The sequence below is a fragment of the Dendrobium catenatum genome, unplaced genomic scaffold (genome assembly GCF_001605985.2).
Source record: "Dendrobium catenatum unplaced genomic scaffold, ASM160598v2 fragScaff_scaffold_1338, whole genome shotgun sequence".
Taxonomy (NCBI): Eukaryota; Viridiplantae; Streptophyta; class Magnoliopsida; order Asparagales; family Orchidaceae; genus Dendrobium; species Dendrobium catenatum.
The window spans coordinates 1,140,293-1,158,237 of NW_021319800.1; the positions used below are offsets into that span (position 1 = coordinate 1,140,293).

General features: G+C 34.0%; 1 protein-coding gene across 1 annotated transcript; it reads right to left on the reverse strand.

The window, feature by feature from the left end:
• Positions 1–2,084: 2,084 nt before the first annotated feature.
• Positions 2,085–15,881, reverse strand: LOC110099368 (peptidyl-prolyl cis-trans isomerase CYP19-4). The gene is made up of 7 exons (XM_020826490.2): positions 15,653–15,881; positions 14,346–14,421; positions 13,294–13,341; positions 13,172–13,195; positions 3,167–3,349; positions 2,996–3,071; positions 2,085–2,458 (listed from the first exon to the last, which is right to left on the reverse strand). The coding sequence occupies exons 1-7, from the start codon at positions 15,728–15,730 to the stop codon at positions 2,320–2,322; spliced, it is 624 nt and encodes a 207-aa protein (XP_020682149.1). The 5' UTR covers positions 15,731–15,881; the 3' UTR covers positions 2,085–2,319.
• Between the last annotated feature and the right edge of the window lie 2,064 nt (positions 15,882–17,945).

The window sequence follows — 17,945 nt, forward strand, 5'->3', positions numbered from 1 at the left end:
CCTTAAGGTCAAATGTTTTGAGCTTTGGCTTTAGTTGTTCCTTGGATAAGGTTAAAGGTATTTTGGTCAACTTTAAGTGAACCATGGTCAAGGGTTCACCATGGGGTTAGGATGTGAGTCCAATTGATCTTTGAATTGTCTTTTGTCTCCTTGACTCTAATCCAAGGTCTAAGGTTATATTTTGACCTCAATTAACCCATGAATAGAATTCTGAGATTTTTTTTAGTAATTTTTGTCACCTAAAGTTGACCTTGGTCAAATAGGATTACCAAGGGTCAATCTTGACTCTAATTGGTCCAATGATTGACTTGGATTAGTCAGAGTAAAAGATTGGGCCTAAGATATTTAATAACCATTAAGGTCAAATTAAGGCCAGTATAATATAGGAATTCTAAGATTTATATAGCGAGACTCTCTAAGGGTTTTGAACTTCCTAAGGCTAGTCAACTCTAAGTCAATAGGAGTTCGCTTATGAAGGAAGGCTAACTCTAATGAGAAAGACTTAATAAGGATAGATTGCTAAATAGGAATGTTAAGCTCATTTAAAAATGAGGTCAATAGAGACAAATCTAACAAACTGAAGGTCACCAGATTTTGTTGTCCTTAAGGCAAATGCTAAATGAACGGTTTATGACCAAAAGATTCAAAATAATCCATCTAATAGAATGTTACGAAGATTTTGCCAAATTTGCAAAAATTTTACTTGAAAAATACTATAAGTAAACTCTCATTCATCATATGAAAGGGACTAAGTCTTGAGTCTAAAGAGAGCTTGGAGATCTGAAGAATTCTAGAGCTCTACTTGAATTTTGACATTGAAGATTGTTGCCATTGTTTGATCACCATCGCTCAATTATCATCATCCAACAACCGGCATCTACCACAATTGTCTGATTTTTATAATCCATTCACGATTATTGGACTTGCATCATCTGACAATCATCATTAACCATCATCGCTCAACTATCATCACATGATTTTTTTTTCATGATTTTTATTATTCAACATCATCATCTTACTAACATCATCTAGTTGTTGTATTTCCAATATTATCCATCATACCATCATAAATATATGCTTGTATCACATATTTTATAATCTTATCTTCTCGAATAAAGAGGAAGAACAAACTCTTGTAATATATCTACATAATAGATCATTTCATCTTTAGCTAAACCTCATGATTGTTTTTCTTTTTGAGTTTTCTACATAAAAATTTAGGTTTAATGATATTTTTTATTAGCCGTTTGAATTTTCCCAAAAATTTAAGATGAAAATTATCTCTATCAATCAAAATTTTCTGGCACACAATAACTATTATAATTAAACAAAAAAGGATTTTTTTAATTTTGATAATTTTGCATGTAATTATTAACTAATTTATTGATTAATTTATCTAAGATAGCCATAGATTAATTAGAGCTTCAATAATAAACAATTAAATCTATGATAACTTAATAATGTTTTGAACCTAATATATTTAATTTATAGTTTCTTTAGTCATAATAAGTGCTAACAAATTAGTTAATTACATTAATTACAAACTAATTAGATCATAAATAATTTCAATAGGATTTTATTAGTATTTGTTACAGTAATTAAGCAATAATTAATTAGCATCTTAATTGGCTTGAGCCTGGAGTGATTGGTAAAAGAAAATTTGAAGTAATTGTTATTATGCAAAATTTACTTATGATAATTAAACTTGTAATTAATAAGTTAATCATAAATCAAAGTAAATATAAAGATTAATGAAATGATTACAATTTAATTATTATAAATTAAAATTTAGTAGTTTCTAGCAGTAATGATTTGACAGTATAATCAAATATAAACTTATATAGCTAAATAACTTATAATTAAATATTTATTATACTTATTTAAGAAATAAATTACAATTAAAAACAAATAATTGAATATTTTAATCATGACTACATATATCTATATATACATCTACTTAAATATAATATTAATAAAATTTTAAAAAAAATATTCTGGCCCAACTTTTACCCCCTATATTGTGTTCTTTTGATGAAAAATATTGACCTACTTTCATGAACAAGCATGCATGGTTATATACTATATAAAAAGCAAAACAAATTCTTATCCACCATCACCAATGTTTTTGTGATGAAAAATATCACTTCTTCCGGAAAAAAAAGAGAGAAATTATGGTCAGTACAAACTGTACTCAAAGATTCTCAACCAGAAACTTGAAGCATCCAAGCTCAACTTCAGAACATTTAACAGGTCCATAGAATATCCATTATTCTAACACAAACAATATGTAACTTATAATCTAATGAAGGCATTACCATTTCACAAAGGCAGATCCCCACTGTCAGCGATCACAACCTTGCTTTTAGGAGTTCCATTTTGTTTGCCTTCGGCTTCAATTTTGTATACCACATCCATACCAGACAGCACCTTACCAAAGACGACATGCTTCCCATCCAACCTGCCAAAAATTCAAGCACCAGATTATATCATTTGATGACCAAACTTTCTATTCTGTATACAGATTAGGGTTTCGTTTGCGACGGCTTTGTTATTGTTTCTTAAAGCAGCTTTTTAGTAAAAACTTTTAAGGGATTTTTACATTCATAACACCTAAAACTATTGAAAATACATATCCAACACCTAAATTTCTATATTTACTAATATACCATCTAAAATCCCCCTTTCCTTCTATTCTACCATTCCATTGAAGCGATGAGATACTTGTATTCATTGTGAAAGGATGCCATTGAAGGGGAAGACAGTCGCTGATAGTGATTTTTGACGGAAGGTTTAAACGACATGTTATAATTGATTAAAAGAGGGGTTTTAGGTGGTCTATTAGTAAATATAGAAGTTTATGTGTTAAATATGTATTTTTAATAGTTTTAAGTGTTATATATGTAAAAATCCAAAATTTTAATTTTTGTACTAAAAAACTGTTTTAAGAAGCAGTAAGAAAGTCATCCCAAACGAAGCCTAAGAAGGGAAATATTACCAGCTTGTTGTAACTGTTGTGATGAAGAACTGTGATCCATTAGTATCACGGCCAGCATTTGCCATTGACAACAATCCTAATTATTCAATGAAACAAACATTCAGTAAATTTTCCACTTTGAATATTGATGAGCTTAGAGAGATTGTGTATCGAGGCATGAAAGTCTCTTGCCTGGTCCTGTGTGCTTGATTTTGAAGTTCTCATCAGCAAATTTCGCTCCATAAATGGATTCTCCTCCTCTGCCATCGCCGAGAGTGAAATCGCCTCCCTGGATCATAAAACTAGGAATGATTCGGTGGAATGAGCTTCCCTTGAAGTGAAGTGGTTTTCCACTTTTGCCTACACCTTTTTCACCTGTAGAAAAGACATTTTAATACAAATGTTTAAATGATTTCATGTAAAAATCAACAGAAAGCATTTTATTAAGGAATACCATTTCCACAAAAACTAAAATAAAAATAAAGATGCAGTCATTTGCTTTTGTCAGTATAGTTTCTTGAAACTGATGCTGATTTACCTTTGCATGGTCCTAACAATAATATAGGTTAATTTTCAAATCACCACTATAAAACTACAAATCAGCAATAGAATAGTTGCTAAAGAAATAATCCTTTAGCTAATTAGCTACCAAATGCCTATAATATAAGAATTTACCAAATGAATTTCTAACAAAGTTGCCAAAGATTCAAAATCTGTTGCAAATTTGTAGGTAATTAAGGTGTCAAATACATAGGACATGAAGGAAAACTTTGGTACAAAAAATCAGTAGCATATTTGTTATAATATGCTATAAATTTACTGCAGGATTTTATCCGTAGAAAAAAATGCTGCAATTTTTTTTTTTTCAATTCTTAATTAAGAACACACTGGGCTAATTTGTAGAAGAAAAAGGAAATACAGATTTTGAAGCCAAAATCTTAAAAAACCTAGCACCCTCCTTTGATGCCTATCCTGCAAACCTATGGCTTCAAGTTCAACGATTTCAAGTCTGAACAGCCGTTAGCAAATACCCGATTCCCCTTTTACTTTGGTTCTCTCTCTTCTGTGATCGGCACAGTTGCTTATTTGCCGGCTATATATAGACCTAGTTGCTCTCCTAGTTCTTCTCACTACGAACAACAATGATGAGCGAATTATTGGTGATCAATCAAGATATGTTGTTGGTTTAGAAAACAAACCAGTAAAATGTTAGACTGGTTCTTACTGAACCAGCCCAGCCGGCTCAAAGCATTGGGCCGGCTCTTACATACAGTAGACAGACAAAGCCAGTCTGCCCCGTAGGAGTTGCCACCAAAGCATCTAGCTGACCCACTAGAAAATCTGTTGAGGGGGCGGCTAGGGTTGGAGGGAAAGTTTGAATTAATTATTTGAAATTTTTTTTAAAGCAAATTTTATTAGATAAAGAACCAATACAACACAAGGCCAAAACACAAAAACAGACCAATGAAAATGAAAATACAGCCATAGAACTATAATTCTCGCAATGGCCATACAGTCTGAAAACAGATAAGTCAGACAGACTCAGACCGCTACATGGTTGCCAGGCATGGGCCATCCAAGGAGGAGTAAAAGGAACCATCCAAAAAATGAGATCCAGCAAAACGGAAAATGAAAACCTCCACCAAGGCTGCCAACCAAGCCATGACCATCCAAGGTGCATGCAGGAAACCTGCTTCATCATTGTTCAGACCCTAATTCTGTGTAGCAACATAAGGCAAACCCAAAAATAACCAACAAAACCAAAATCAGGCGAATACCAAAAGGACCAATCATTTCTTTTTGGCCTTATGGGTTATAGGCTTATCATTCTTTTTGAAGAAGTCAACATCTACAATTTGAAGAGCACCCAATTATAACTCATTAGTCTCCTCCCAACCGGCTGAAATAAAACCTCATTAAGATCTAACCAATCACATTGCTCCAAAGCACTACCACTTGCAAGGTGAGCCAACATACCAGCACTTGAAACAACAGCTAAAAGTACATCAACCAAATAGCCCCTAACACCATCAATATCCTCCCCATCAATTATTTGAATTTATGTATTAAATAGGAAGAGATGTTTAGGGTTAGGGTTATCTGAGAATTGTTGTTGTTTTTGGTATCTTTGGTTCTTGATGTCTTGGGCCCTAGCTTCGTCTAGAACTGGGAGAGATCGATCCTCCTCTCAAATTGAGGATCAATTGTATCTTGTTGTTTTCTTTTGTTAGTTTGATTTCCTACTATTTTTCTCTGCTTTTCCATCAATTTTGGGGAGTTCTCTTGTTGGTTTTGCCTCTATTGTTAGGGTTTACTTGAGATCCTCAAGTATTTCCTAATAAATTGGTATAAGAGCAGATTGTGGAACAATATGTGGGCTGTTTTCTGGAAAATCAGCGGCTATTTTTTGCCGGAGAAAGGGATCTTTGTTGATTTTTGGGTCAAATATCAAAATTTTATTAACGTACAAAAAATTGTGTATTGATGGCGGCTAAAAAGGTAGATGCATTGGAGGAACGTCTGTAAGGGGAGATGAGCCAAATGAAAGCAATGGTAGAAGATAGAATTTCATCCATGGAAGACAAAGTTTTCGATCATCTTGAGATGGTGAAGAAGATATTGGAAAATCAAATTCAAACAGCAACATAGGAAACTAAAGGACCAGTGGGGAGGACGACAATTTCTGAATTTCATAGGAAGACAATGATGTGGAAATCATGGAGGAGAGAGGTAGAAGGTATGGAGAGAGGCATGAGTATGTGAGGCATGAATCAAGAGGTGTTGGTTGGGAGAGAATAAAAGGGGATTATAGTAGAAATGGTGCTGATTTTGAAGAAAAGAGGGGAGAAAGCAAAGTGAGTTTTTGGTATGAGCATGGAAGGGAAGATCAGGAGACTTGGGGGGAGCTAAGCACTTGAGAATGGAAAAATTATGGAGGAATAAGGGGAAATAGGGGAGATCCGAAGGTGAGGAAACTGAAGACACCTATTTTTAAAGGGGAGGAGGCACACGGGTGGATCTACAAAGTTGAGAGGTATTTCACCATCAATGGACTGACGGAGAAGGAAAAATTAACGGCAGTAGGCTTATGTTTGGAGGGGAAGGCGTTGTCTTGGTACCAGTGGAGGGACCAGAAGAGACCCATATGGAGTTGGAGGGAATTTAAGGAATGCTTATTGGAACGTTTCCGTACCGGCAAGGGAGGGGACTTTTATATGCAGTTTTTTGCACTAGTGCAAGATGGATGAGTGGCAGACTACCGCGAAAGATTTAAGCACTTGGCCAGTCGAGTGAAACAACTATCGGAGATTGCTTTGAAGGGTAACTTCATGAAGGGACTCAAATTAGATATTAGAGTTGTAGTGAGAGTCATGAAGCGTCATGTCTTGGGAGAGGCAATGGAGCTGGCACAAGTAGTGGAAGATCAGAAGTACCAAGAGAGGAGAGCCAGGGGCAACAGTTCATATGGCTCTTATAGGATGACTACCATCCTTCCAACACCCAAGGGTCCTACAGCAGGCCATCTTTGAGAGGCTCCTAATTAAGGAGAAGCCAAAAGGAGGAAGTAGGGGAAACTTCAAAAGACTGACGGAGAGAGAGAGATGTAGGAGAAGAGGGGACTATGCTTCCTATGTGATGAGAAGTATACTCAATGGCCCAAGTGTAAGGACCAAACTGTTTAGGTTCTCACCATTTGTGATGATGAGGAAGCTGAGGAGGGAGACGGGAGTGAGGTAAAGGGAGAGATGGAGGACAAGCTGCATCTAGATATGGCAGATGTCTCCCTGAACTCAGTGGTAGGATTCACTCCGAATCAAACCATGAAGGTGAAGGGGGGATAGCAGAAAAGGAGGTAGTGGTGAGGCTACAAATAATTTTTATCTCCAACCAGGTCGTAGACCAATTAGAAGTGAAATTAATAGAAACAGGTTGTTATAGGGTGATGATGGGTACAAGGAAGGTAGAGAAGAGCCAAGGTATCTGTAGAGGAGTAGTGTTGACCATACAGGGAATTCAGGTGAGAGAATATTTTCTTCCACTAGAGTTAGAGAGCGTTAATGTCATCTTGGGGATGAAGTGGTTGCAAATCTTGGGAGACGCCAAGGTCAATTGGAGAGCATTAACGATGGAGCTAAGGGTGGATGGGAGAAGGGTAGTGATAAGGGGAGATGCATGGTTCTCTAGAGCTATGGCATCACTTAAAACCATGGTGATAAGTATGCATGAGGTGAGGGAAGGTTAGCTGGTGGAACTGCACAAATTGGAAGGGATCAGATTGGAGGAGAAAGGGAAAATTCCTCTTTCAATACAGTCATTGATTCAGTAATTTAGTGAGGTTTTTCGACCACCTCAGGGATTGCCACCACCTAGGAAGCAGGAGCATGTTAGCACTTTGAGGGAAGGTGTGTCACCTATCAACGTTAGGCCATACCACTATCCTCAACGCAGAAGGATGAGATTGAGAAGTTGATTAGAGAAATTTTGAAAGAAGGAATTATCAGGCCTAGTGTTAGTCCTTTTTCTGGCCCAGTGATACTAGTTAAGAAGAAGGATGCGAGTTGGAGATTTTGTGTGACTTATAGGGTAATGAATAAGAAATTGTGCCAGACAGGTTTTCCATTCCAGTAATAGATGAGTTGTTGTATGAGTTGAGTGGTGCAGTTACCTTTATCAAAATAGATCTGAAGTCAGAGTATCATCAGATCAGGATGAAAATAGAGGATGTGCTAAAGACTGCTTTCAAAACTCATGAAAGGCATTATGAATTTCTAGTGATGCCTTTTGACCTCACTAACGCCCCAGCCACTTTCTAGTCCCTCATGAACAAGGTTTTTAGGCCCTATCTCAGGCGGTTTGTATTGAAATTTTTTAATGATATCATGGTTTACCGCAAGTTTAGAGGAGGAGCACTGGAAGCACTTGAGGAGCGTTTTAAAGGTGTTAAAAGAGTACCAGTTGAGGGCCAATTTGAAGAAATGTTGTTTTGCCCAGGCCAATGTGGAGTATTTAGGACATATAGTATCTAAGGAGGGGGTGGCAGTAGATCAAGTCAAAATTGAAGATATGTTGAGGTCGCTAGTGCCTAAGAATCTCAAGGAGTTGAGGGAATTCCTAGGACTGATAGGTTACTACAAGAGGTTCATAAAGAGGTACAACACTATCGCCTGGCTACTAACAGAACAGCAAAAGAAGGATGATTTCTTATGGGGAGAAACAACTTTAATAACTTTTGAGAGCTTGAAGAAGGTCATGACCACTATATCGATCTTGGCCTTACCAGACTTCACTCAGGTCTTCATAGTGGAGACAAATGCCTCAGAATATAAATTGGGAGTAGTAATGATGCAGAATCGTTGACCCATTGCCTATTTCAGCCACAGCCAGAGCCAGGCTGAAATCCGTTTATGAGAGGGAGTTGATGACTATTGTGTTAGCCATCCAAAAGTAGTGACCCTACTTGTTAGGACAGCATTTCATCATCAGGATAGACCAGAGGAACCTAAAGTACTTGTTAGAACAAAAGAATTATGACTGAGGAGCACCAGAGATGGTTGTCCAAGTTGTTGGGGTATGATTTTGAAATCCAATACAGGCCTGGAGTGGAGAACACAGCAGCGGATGCCTTGTCCATATGTATGGGGGAGTTATAGGCGATAGCAGTGTCCATACCATTTATGAAATGTGTTTCTAGTACTTCACATTTACCTTGGTTATTTTTCTACTTCGGCTCCTTGAGGAAATTTTTATAATTTCACTTCTGGTAACTAGGTAAATCACAATGAAAACACTTTCATTTGGCCTTTTGACCATTAGATTTGTTCCTGCCCTTTTTGTTCTTATTTGCCTTTTTTTTCCTTTCTTTAGATTTGGCATTCCTAGCATTTTTCTACTTCTTTTTTTCAAAACAAAATGAAGGGATGCCTTCCACAATATTTGCCTCAGCACCATTTTTCTCGACTCTTGTGAATTGACTCAAAGACTTGGGGTTCATTTAAAAGTCCAGTTAAAGTCAATTTCATCTTGTTCATGTTGTATATCACACTTGAACTGGATAAAAACGCATTTGACAAATTCTCTAAGATCCTCCCCACTTGAATAGCTTCATCTATTGTCGCCCCATTAAATCTCATAAAAATGGCTAATCATGGTAGGTAAATTTTCACAAACTAGTAAGTTGTCCATTTTGGAGCTCATTACTGCCTTAGTGACATCAGGTTGTTCCTTTTCAAAAAAGCGATTAAAATATTTATTTTAGAAACACAATTATCTCATATAAACCACAAATTTAGTTGTTGATTGTTGAGTTATCTTAAATTTGAGAGTTTGAAACTCTCTCCGCCCATAAGATATGAACGTTAATCTTTAAATATTAAATTTTAATCTATAAAAAAATTTAGGATAAAATTTTTAAAGAATTCAAAATTATGGCACGCATAAAAATATTTTCTTGAAATGTCATAATTTAAAAAAGTCTAATTTTATCAGAATTTAAAAAGAATGAGATGTATTTTATAAGAAAAAGCATAATTGCAAAATAATGATTTGGAAAGAGTGATATGAAAATATCTGCCCATTGATCTCTACTCTTAGTACAACACCGTTAGATTTAAAAGGTGCTTCGAAACAACTTTATTTCATCCTCCCAAGAGAGGGTGTATTTTTAGATTAATACCACAGTTTTCTTACATGCTATAATTTTGAAGACATCAATTTAATGTAAAGTCTAAGGATATCAATGAGTTTAATTCATATAAATAAAATTAAATAATTAAATTATATTTTAACCAAAATTTAATATAATCAATAATTTGGAAATAAGAGTTCTTTGGATAATATTTATTGATTGAAATAGTCTTGATTTAATGAGAAAATCTCATGATCTATACACTAAGACGCCCCGATTTTCATGTTGATTGGACTATCTTTGGCAAAATTAAGCATATGTTTATTTATTTTTACTGTGCATTTATGCATTTTATTTACTTTGCTTAAATTATTTTGACACTTTGAGCATATAAATTAAATAATACAATTTTATTTATTTCAGCAATATATTTAATCATAGTATTGCAATTCTCGTTAATAAACAATTGACTATCTATAGTCAAGTGGAAAACTAACATGAATATTGTGCTTGTAAGTGAGAGACTGCCGGCAATGCCCTCCAAGAGTCCAGAAGGTATACACAGTTTCGATTCAAGCCAATAACGTGGCACACTGCTAGCAGAGAGAAGAAATGAACTGATCAGAAGTAGAGAGAAGAAAGGAACTGATGAGAACCAAACATGAATCGATGGAGACTGCTTATGAGATAATGAAATCTCTACAATAGATGTCTGGTTGCCCATTTGAAAGGGCACATAATGCCAAGGATGGTCACGAACACCAAAATGGAAAGAAACAAGCCAGTTTGTAAATATGTTTTTGACATGGTTAGCTATTTTAATGAGGTTGCGATCAACGTGGCAATGCTAGATGAGGCTATCCAAGTAGGAGATGATCTTAGAGACTGCCCTTTGCTTTTGTCTGGATCTAAGTCTTTTAGATCATGAACAAGATGAAGTTGTAACAAATTAATTTCTTGAATGAGCTAACTGTTGTTGAGGGTAACCGCATATGAAAATGACAAAAAGTGGAAGGAAATAATGAGAATGCCAAATATAAAGACAAGAAGAAAAATATCAGAAGGAACAAAAAGGGAAACAACAATGTTAATGACCAAAAGGCCTAAGGAAAGTATTTCCATTGCAATCAGCATGATCGCTCGAAAAAGTATAAGATGGTATGTATGTAAATCTCCCAAAAAAAAATTGTAAAAAGAATATCAAGGAGCTAACGCAGAAGAACCAAGGTAAAAGTGATTTGTTTGTTCTAAAGACATGTTTAGGAAAGAATGATTTCTCGTCCTGGATTGTTGATCCGAGAGTGACTAAACACATTTACTATTCTTTGCAAGCACTAAGTTCTTTAAGGGAGCTTGCTGATGAGGAATTCACAATGCAAGTGGGCAATTGAGCCTTAATTTCAACATGATTTTTTTTATGCCTTAAAATTATGCATTATCTCCATTATTCATTGGACTAATGTGTGGGCATCTCTATATTGGGAAATATATGCTCTTTCTCCCTCCAATCTCCTTCATTTCTCTCTCCCATTTCTTCCAGAGGTCTCCATATTTCTTTCCATTTAAGCCTCAGATTTCCTTCTTTAGTTTTTTTTTTATGATTAATGGATGAAGATTTTGCACATGAGAAATGGCAAAGGAGTAATTTGAATGTGTAAAGGTAATAAACTTACTTTTTGAATTCGGACTTCTTTTAAATAGCCTAAATTCACTCCATCATACTAGTCACATTAAGAATCTAAGACCATAAGCATCCTTCAATATTTAGTATAAGAGTTTAGGTTGTACAAACATGACACTTAGAAACTAGGCTCACTATCAAGATAAAATATTATGACAGGGATGAAATTTTCATAATTTACAAAATAAATTGGTTGAATTGCTAATAAGAAAAAATCAAATGTGATAGGATATCAATCAAAATAAAGAGCAAACATAAATTTTATAAGCCAATCAAGTTCAGTTGTGTGAATCTGAAGTGGAATCCATCATAATGATGAACCCATTTTCTTAAAGGTTAACACAGTTGGAAGAAAAGTATTATGGGGAAATAACCAAGACAGACATTGCAAATTGGTTGATAATGACCTTGATGGAATCAAAATTTTGATGTAGATAACGACATAACCAAAAGGAAAAAGTTGAGGTGTCTACTTTTGATGTTAAAATTGATTTAAGGTATTTTCTGAATGGGTAATGAATTTGAATAATTTCATTTAAGTGACAAATAATATCTGCCAAGTACAAGTAAATTTGACAAAATAAAAAATTGTTGGGCAAGCTAAAATGCACGGGATGAGCATGGAAGGAACAAGGAAAAATCAAAACTTAAACCTAAAACTAAAAAAACATGTGCCTTTTTATATCATTGTGATTGTCTACTTGATGAATTTAATTCTTTTAGAAAATAAACAAAAATAGTTATTGAATATATGAACAAATTTGAAGAGTTGTAGCATTATAAGATTAAAGAAGATCCTAAAAACATACTTTCTAGGTTTAAATTTGATATATGCCAATCGCCTTGCCATCATGCTCCCTCTCTTGTCTCAATGTCCCTCTACTCTCTCTCTCTCTCTCTCTCTCTCTCTCTCTCTTCCATTCTTATTGAAATTCTTGAAACCCTCGGCAACAAAGAAGTGAGGAAATTGCACGGGAACTCACTAACAAACGAATTGACGGATCCATAGAGAGCGGCATGCGACGAAGAAGAGGGAGTTATGCATGAGCTTGGTGCAAGAAGGCATTGACAGCGAGTATGGCAAGATCTAGCAAACTCAATTAGCTTCTTTAGCAAAGTGCTAGATGATGTAAATAATAAAGTTTATGCGTTAAATGTCTAAATCCTAATATTTTAGATGTTATGTATGTAAATCACCTATAAAATTATACAAGTATTGAGCAGACTCATCCTAAGGCTAACCTTGGTGAGCATCAAACTAGCCTACATAGTCAAGAGAGCAACCTACAATTATAGAAATGTAACAGCTAGAGTGCCAACCAAGCTGACCAACCTATTAGTGCAGCCTGTAATGCATATAAGATCATAGGATGTAATGTAAATGAATGGATTTCTCCTTTCAGAAGGTTATGGAAAAGAGAAACTACCCCTCTTTTTTCATGGTACAATGTAGTTTCCTTTCAAACTGACCAAATTCCTTTACAGGCATGCCCTATTTCTCTACGTTAATCATTCAAATCTCCACTTTATTGTCTCTCCAATATACCCTTCCATCCAGTAATTAAAATTCTTCTTTTAAAATATCCTCTTTCAAAAGGGATGTCTTCTTCTAACAAAACATCTTAAGCTCTAACTTGAAATACCATCATTGTTAGATAACACATCAAACTATCATTATAAAACCACTTTTTTTCATCATCTTAAACATCCTAAGAGGACAAACCATCCATTTCAAACGAAAACAAAAAAACAAGAAGCTTCAAAAAATGAGTTATTTCCAAAAGAAACATCTATCAAAGGGAGCCTTACAAAAACTGATTAATAACATAAAAAATATATCAGCTATGGTTGTAATGCAAACTTAATTTAGCAATCTAGAGAAGATCAATACCTGTGCAAAGTGCTCGAAAATTCTCTGCAAAACAAGAACAGCCCAAAAAGTAAATTTAGAAGGTACTAAAGATAGAGCTATACTTCTACAAGTATAAACTTCACAAAAAGATAAACTAATACCAGCAGTTTTTGGTACAGTTTTACCGAAGAGACCCATCACAATGCGACCTGTTTATAGAATGCATGGACCACATCAACAATTATTTCAAATTCTCTCTTTCAAATAAATCATTTACAGGTAATTGGCGCAAAGAGTTTTAAACCAAAATAACTATATAATCTATTCTGAGGGCTGTGAACATAGTGCTCATTTTGAAGTTTGTAAATCTCCAATAAAAGATAAACAAACAAGTACAGATAGAGTCAATATGAGAGACTGGATTTAAGAGGATAGAAGGATATATCAATATAGAATACATTATAAATATCATTAATGAATATAGATAAGACTGCTAGTTTGTCTGATTTAATTAACAGTCCATGATCTTCTTGATAGTTTATTTCAAATTAGATTTATTTGAAGAACAACCAAGCAAAGACTGTACATGATGGTCATAATTATAAAATTAGAAAAAAAAAAGGCAAATAATCATATATGGTAGCAGTATGAGAAAGATCAAAGAAGAGGAAGGCACTGGTTTAGAGATTTGGGCATGTTCAAAAATTTTCAAAAAGATATATAAGGCAAGAAAGGCAAGGTGGACATGATACTTGTGTTAACACCAAGGTACTGCCGATCAGGAAATTTAAAGCTAGTCTTAACATTGTTTTATGAAACACCACGCTATATCAATATAAAGCTCACGCTTATTGTGTCTAATACGCTGTGTTCATCATGTATAACTCTGCCTAACGAACATTCCACTTCAGAAGAAAAAAAAAAAAAAAGGATTCAAAGTTATTGGATATCCTATACACCATTCATCTTATCATGTTGTAAGGATATCCATGCATATGATACACAAGTATGAAGACTCTAGAGATGTGCCATTATTCTTGCAAAAGAAATTTGATAGATCAATACTACAGAAATATGCTCAAAAAGCTCTTCATACCCAAAATCCTTCCATTGATCCATTAAAGTGTACTAAAAGGAAAATATCTTGCTTCAATAACATTTATAACATAAATAAAGGTTACAAATGCAGTATCTATCACAATATTTCACATACCAGCAGGCTTTCCATCAATCTCCACATCAAAGAAAACCTTGTGTGTGACTTCCTTCAAATCCTTGGTTGCATTAGCCTGAAATATCAATTCATGTAGCATAAGCACACAAGTTTTAAACTCATTTCTACCCAATAAAAGTCATAAAATGATCATACTGTAAAGAAGGACAATAAAAACAAATCAGTTAATCAGAGAATTAGTAAAAAAGCTTATTTAAGCAAGTGAATAAGCCAGCAGAGACACAAGAATGAATCTGAAGATGGACAAGTTTGTAAAACAGGTTAATGATGAATTACAAATTAAGTAACTTTAATGAGATACATTTAAATGATTTCATTTCTACAGACATGGAAGGTAGTTTAAAAAGTCATTAAAATAAGTTATGGACAAAAGTATGTGCAAAACTCTAGATTCGCAGATCAAAACTGATTAGGCTAGCATACTAACGATACATAAAATGTTTAAAGACTTTAAACAATGGTTTGATGGGTCCTGAGCTTGGGGGAAACTAGGCAAGCTAGATTTAAGAATCATAATCCCTTAGTAAGGAAGCAACATAAGAACTACAAAAATGAAATTTCAGATATTATTTTAGGGGTTGTATGGTTTAGTGTTTTCTTTGATAAAATGTTATGTTATTTACGATAAATAATGTTTGATTTGATATTATCCCTAACACAGAATAATCTAAACAACATTAGGAGTCAAGATTAACGCAATTCCAAATAACTAACAAATTAGATGCTATCTAGATTACCAAAATCTTGAAGATTTAAGAAAAAAAGGAAAAAAATATTTTTGTTTTTAATCAGATGCCATTAAACCAAATAAACAGCATTTGAAAGATAATATTGATATATGAATAGGATTGTTATCTCGTTTATAACATTATATAAATAACACTGAACCAAGCATATCATTTGCATCCAATTCAAGCAAAAGCCCAACTGCGGAAACAAGGTCAATTGCCGAATAGGACTCATCACCAAACACCTCTAATGACGAGTGACACCTTTGTTTTACAGAACAGGCCATGGTCATGTCAATCTCAATAATGCTGCCAATTTCCAATGTTCACGGGGTGGACTCAACCATTTTCACAAACAATCGCAGTGCTGTGCTAAAAATCGCAGACTAAACTTAGCCAGAAAACTTCCTATCCATTCATTAGTTGCATTAGCTACGATGATTCAACGGGTTAAAGTCCTAATTTAGTTGAATTATATAAGAATAAAACCTTGACAGCTGAAGGTGCTAATAATCAGAGTAAATTGGGAAAAATTAGATATCACGGAAGGAATCGAACCTGAATGATAGAAATGGTGGCGATAAAACATATGATTGATAGGAGGGCCACGCAAATCTTCCTCTTCGTGATCGCCATTTTTGCGTCCGCCTTGACTTCTCGACGCGATGCGGTTTTCCTTTTCCCTTCCAGTTTTTGATCCAATTAACAAAAGCGTTCGCCTTAGGGCCTGCAGCTTGAGATAGATATCATATAGATCCAGGATCTGATCGGGGGGTTGAACGAGTTTGAGTCAATTGTCTATCTAATGCAGTTAAATTTATTTATTTTTATTTAATTTAAATTTAATTGGAACTCATTTATTAAGTTTGTGCTCAGCTCCTTAAAAAATTTGTAGGCATGGACTTATTTGAAAAGTTCTAGTTTGACATGATTATTGAATTCGATTTTTTATTTTAACTTAAAATTTTTATTTCTCTAAGTTTTATAGTGTAAAATTAATTAAAAACACAAAATATGTTATATAATACTAATTTCAATTAATTTTTAAATATATTTTAAATTAATCAAGTAGCTCAAAAGGCTTACAAGTCGAGATAGGCTGAGCTCTGAGTTTGAGTGTGAACCGGTGGCTCAATAAGCTGAACTTGTGAGTTTTGGCTCACTTGCACCCTTAGGTGTGATGTTAGTAGTGCGCCTCATATTAAAATTAGATTTTCCAACACAAAATTTGGGTTCAGCTGGAGATAGGTAGCATAACTGACAGCGTCAGATCATAGTCGGATCACGTTAGTAAATATCAAATCATTATTTGACTATTTCTTTATAACTGTTTTTTAAAATAAATTAAAATGGATTATTGCCTTTTATGACAAAAACTATGAAGTGTTGCAATAATAAAAAGCTGTTATTTGACTTCTTCAAAGAGAAATTTACTTTATATACTCCATAATACTAAAAATTAGAGCTACCTCCTAAAACTAGGCACAAAATGCTTAAATGAATTAGAAAAAATTTTAAGTAGAAACTTTTGGTATAGTTGAAATTATAGAATATGCAGAGTAAAAAAATGAACTGGAAGAAAATAACTAAATCTAGAAACCATACACTATATAATTACCCATCACAAAAATTAGAAGAGGCACAAGGCCATAGCCAAACATTGAGGAGAGTTGATGAAAAATCAAGCTAAATAACATGTTTATGGAGCTTTTATCTAAGACTTTAGGTATTTTTTGAATATTAATAGATTGATAATAACAACTTACTACTTGATCACCACAACAGCTCTTCATAGAGTATGACCAATTTAGCATGATGAAAAAAAAAACACACAGCTCACATTGGCCTGTTGGTTGAGAGCTTATGCTTCGAACTAAAAGGTCTTGGGTTCGAGTTTTTGTGTATGCGTTGTGTGTGTGAGTTTGCCTTAAATGGCCTAAATGTCCCAAAAAAAATGATGAAATTTTTTTTTTTGTGAAACTAACACAAATATAAAATTCTTGTAAGACATAATAGGATTATCTTATATTAAAGCATACCATATAAGAAAGGTGGCCACCCAATATATAGGGTTCTAAAGGCAAAAATAAGATGTGGGACTAAATATCTCACATGATTGAAAATATATGGCCATCTTATACAAGAAATCAAAATTTTCCAAAGTTATATTTAGATCTATGCTAATTTATGAACTACAAAGCTGTAGAATATAATCTTAGCTATCTAATAAATCAATTATTATTAAATAATAAATATCTTAGTAGAAAGATACATTCAAAATATCAAAGCTGCATATTTGCATCTCATCTAAACTAAAAATGCTAAACTAAGAGTGATGAGTTGGTAATAAAAATGCTAAAACAATTTTGAATGACATCTAAACTAAATTAATTTAAAGTATAGTAGATGGCACTCTTGCTAAAGGTCTTTAATGTGCATAATCTTCAGTACAAATTATGTTAATTTGACAAAAATCTTTGTCTATGGTGGTGTCTACACCAACACCACTGATATGGAGATAACTCAACTCTAGTGAGTATAGGTTAGTGATGTCTTGACATTTCTTAACTGATTTTGGATTTTTCCTCTAAAGCTTCTCTATATTGATCTATATGTCCTATATGTTAGGTCAATATTTCCACTACTTAAATACAACAGATAGTTGTGAATTCCAATGGTTATTGGCTAGTCATCTAAGATTTTATCAATTGGTTCACTCTTCTTATTAAGGTTAGTGGACTCTCTGTGGTAGGCTCACACTCAAGTGGTAGGGATAATTGACCAAATAACTTGTTAGGTTGTTGTCTTAAGAAATGTAAATGCCTTCTACACCACTTGATGCTTGAGTATG

Bases quoted from the DNA above. Each gene is read 5' to 3' on its own strand.
- LOC110099368 (XM_020826490.2), bottom strand. From the start codon at position 15,730: ATGGCGATCACGAAGAGGAAGATTTGCGTGGCCCTCCTATCAATCATA. The intron at 3,350-13,171 runs GTATTGATCTTC...TCTTTTCTACAG, and splicing joins TTTTCGAGCACTTTGCACAG to GTGAAAAAGGTGTAGGCAAA. The intron at 2,459-2,995 runs GTAATATTTCCC...AATTTTTGGCAG, and splicing joins ACAACAGTTACAACAAGCTG to GTTGGATGGGAAGCATGTCG.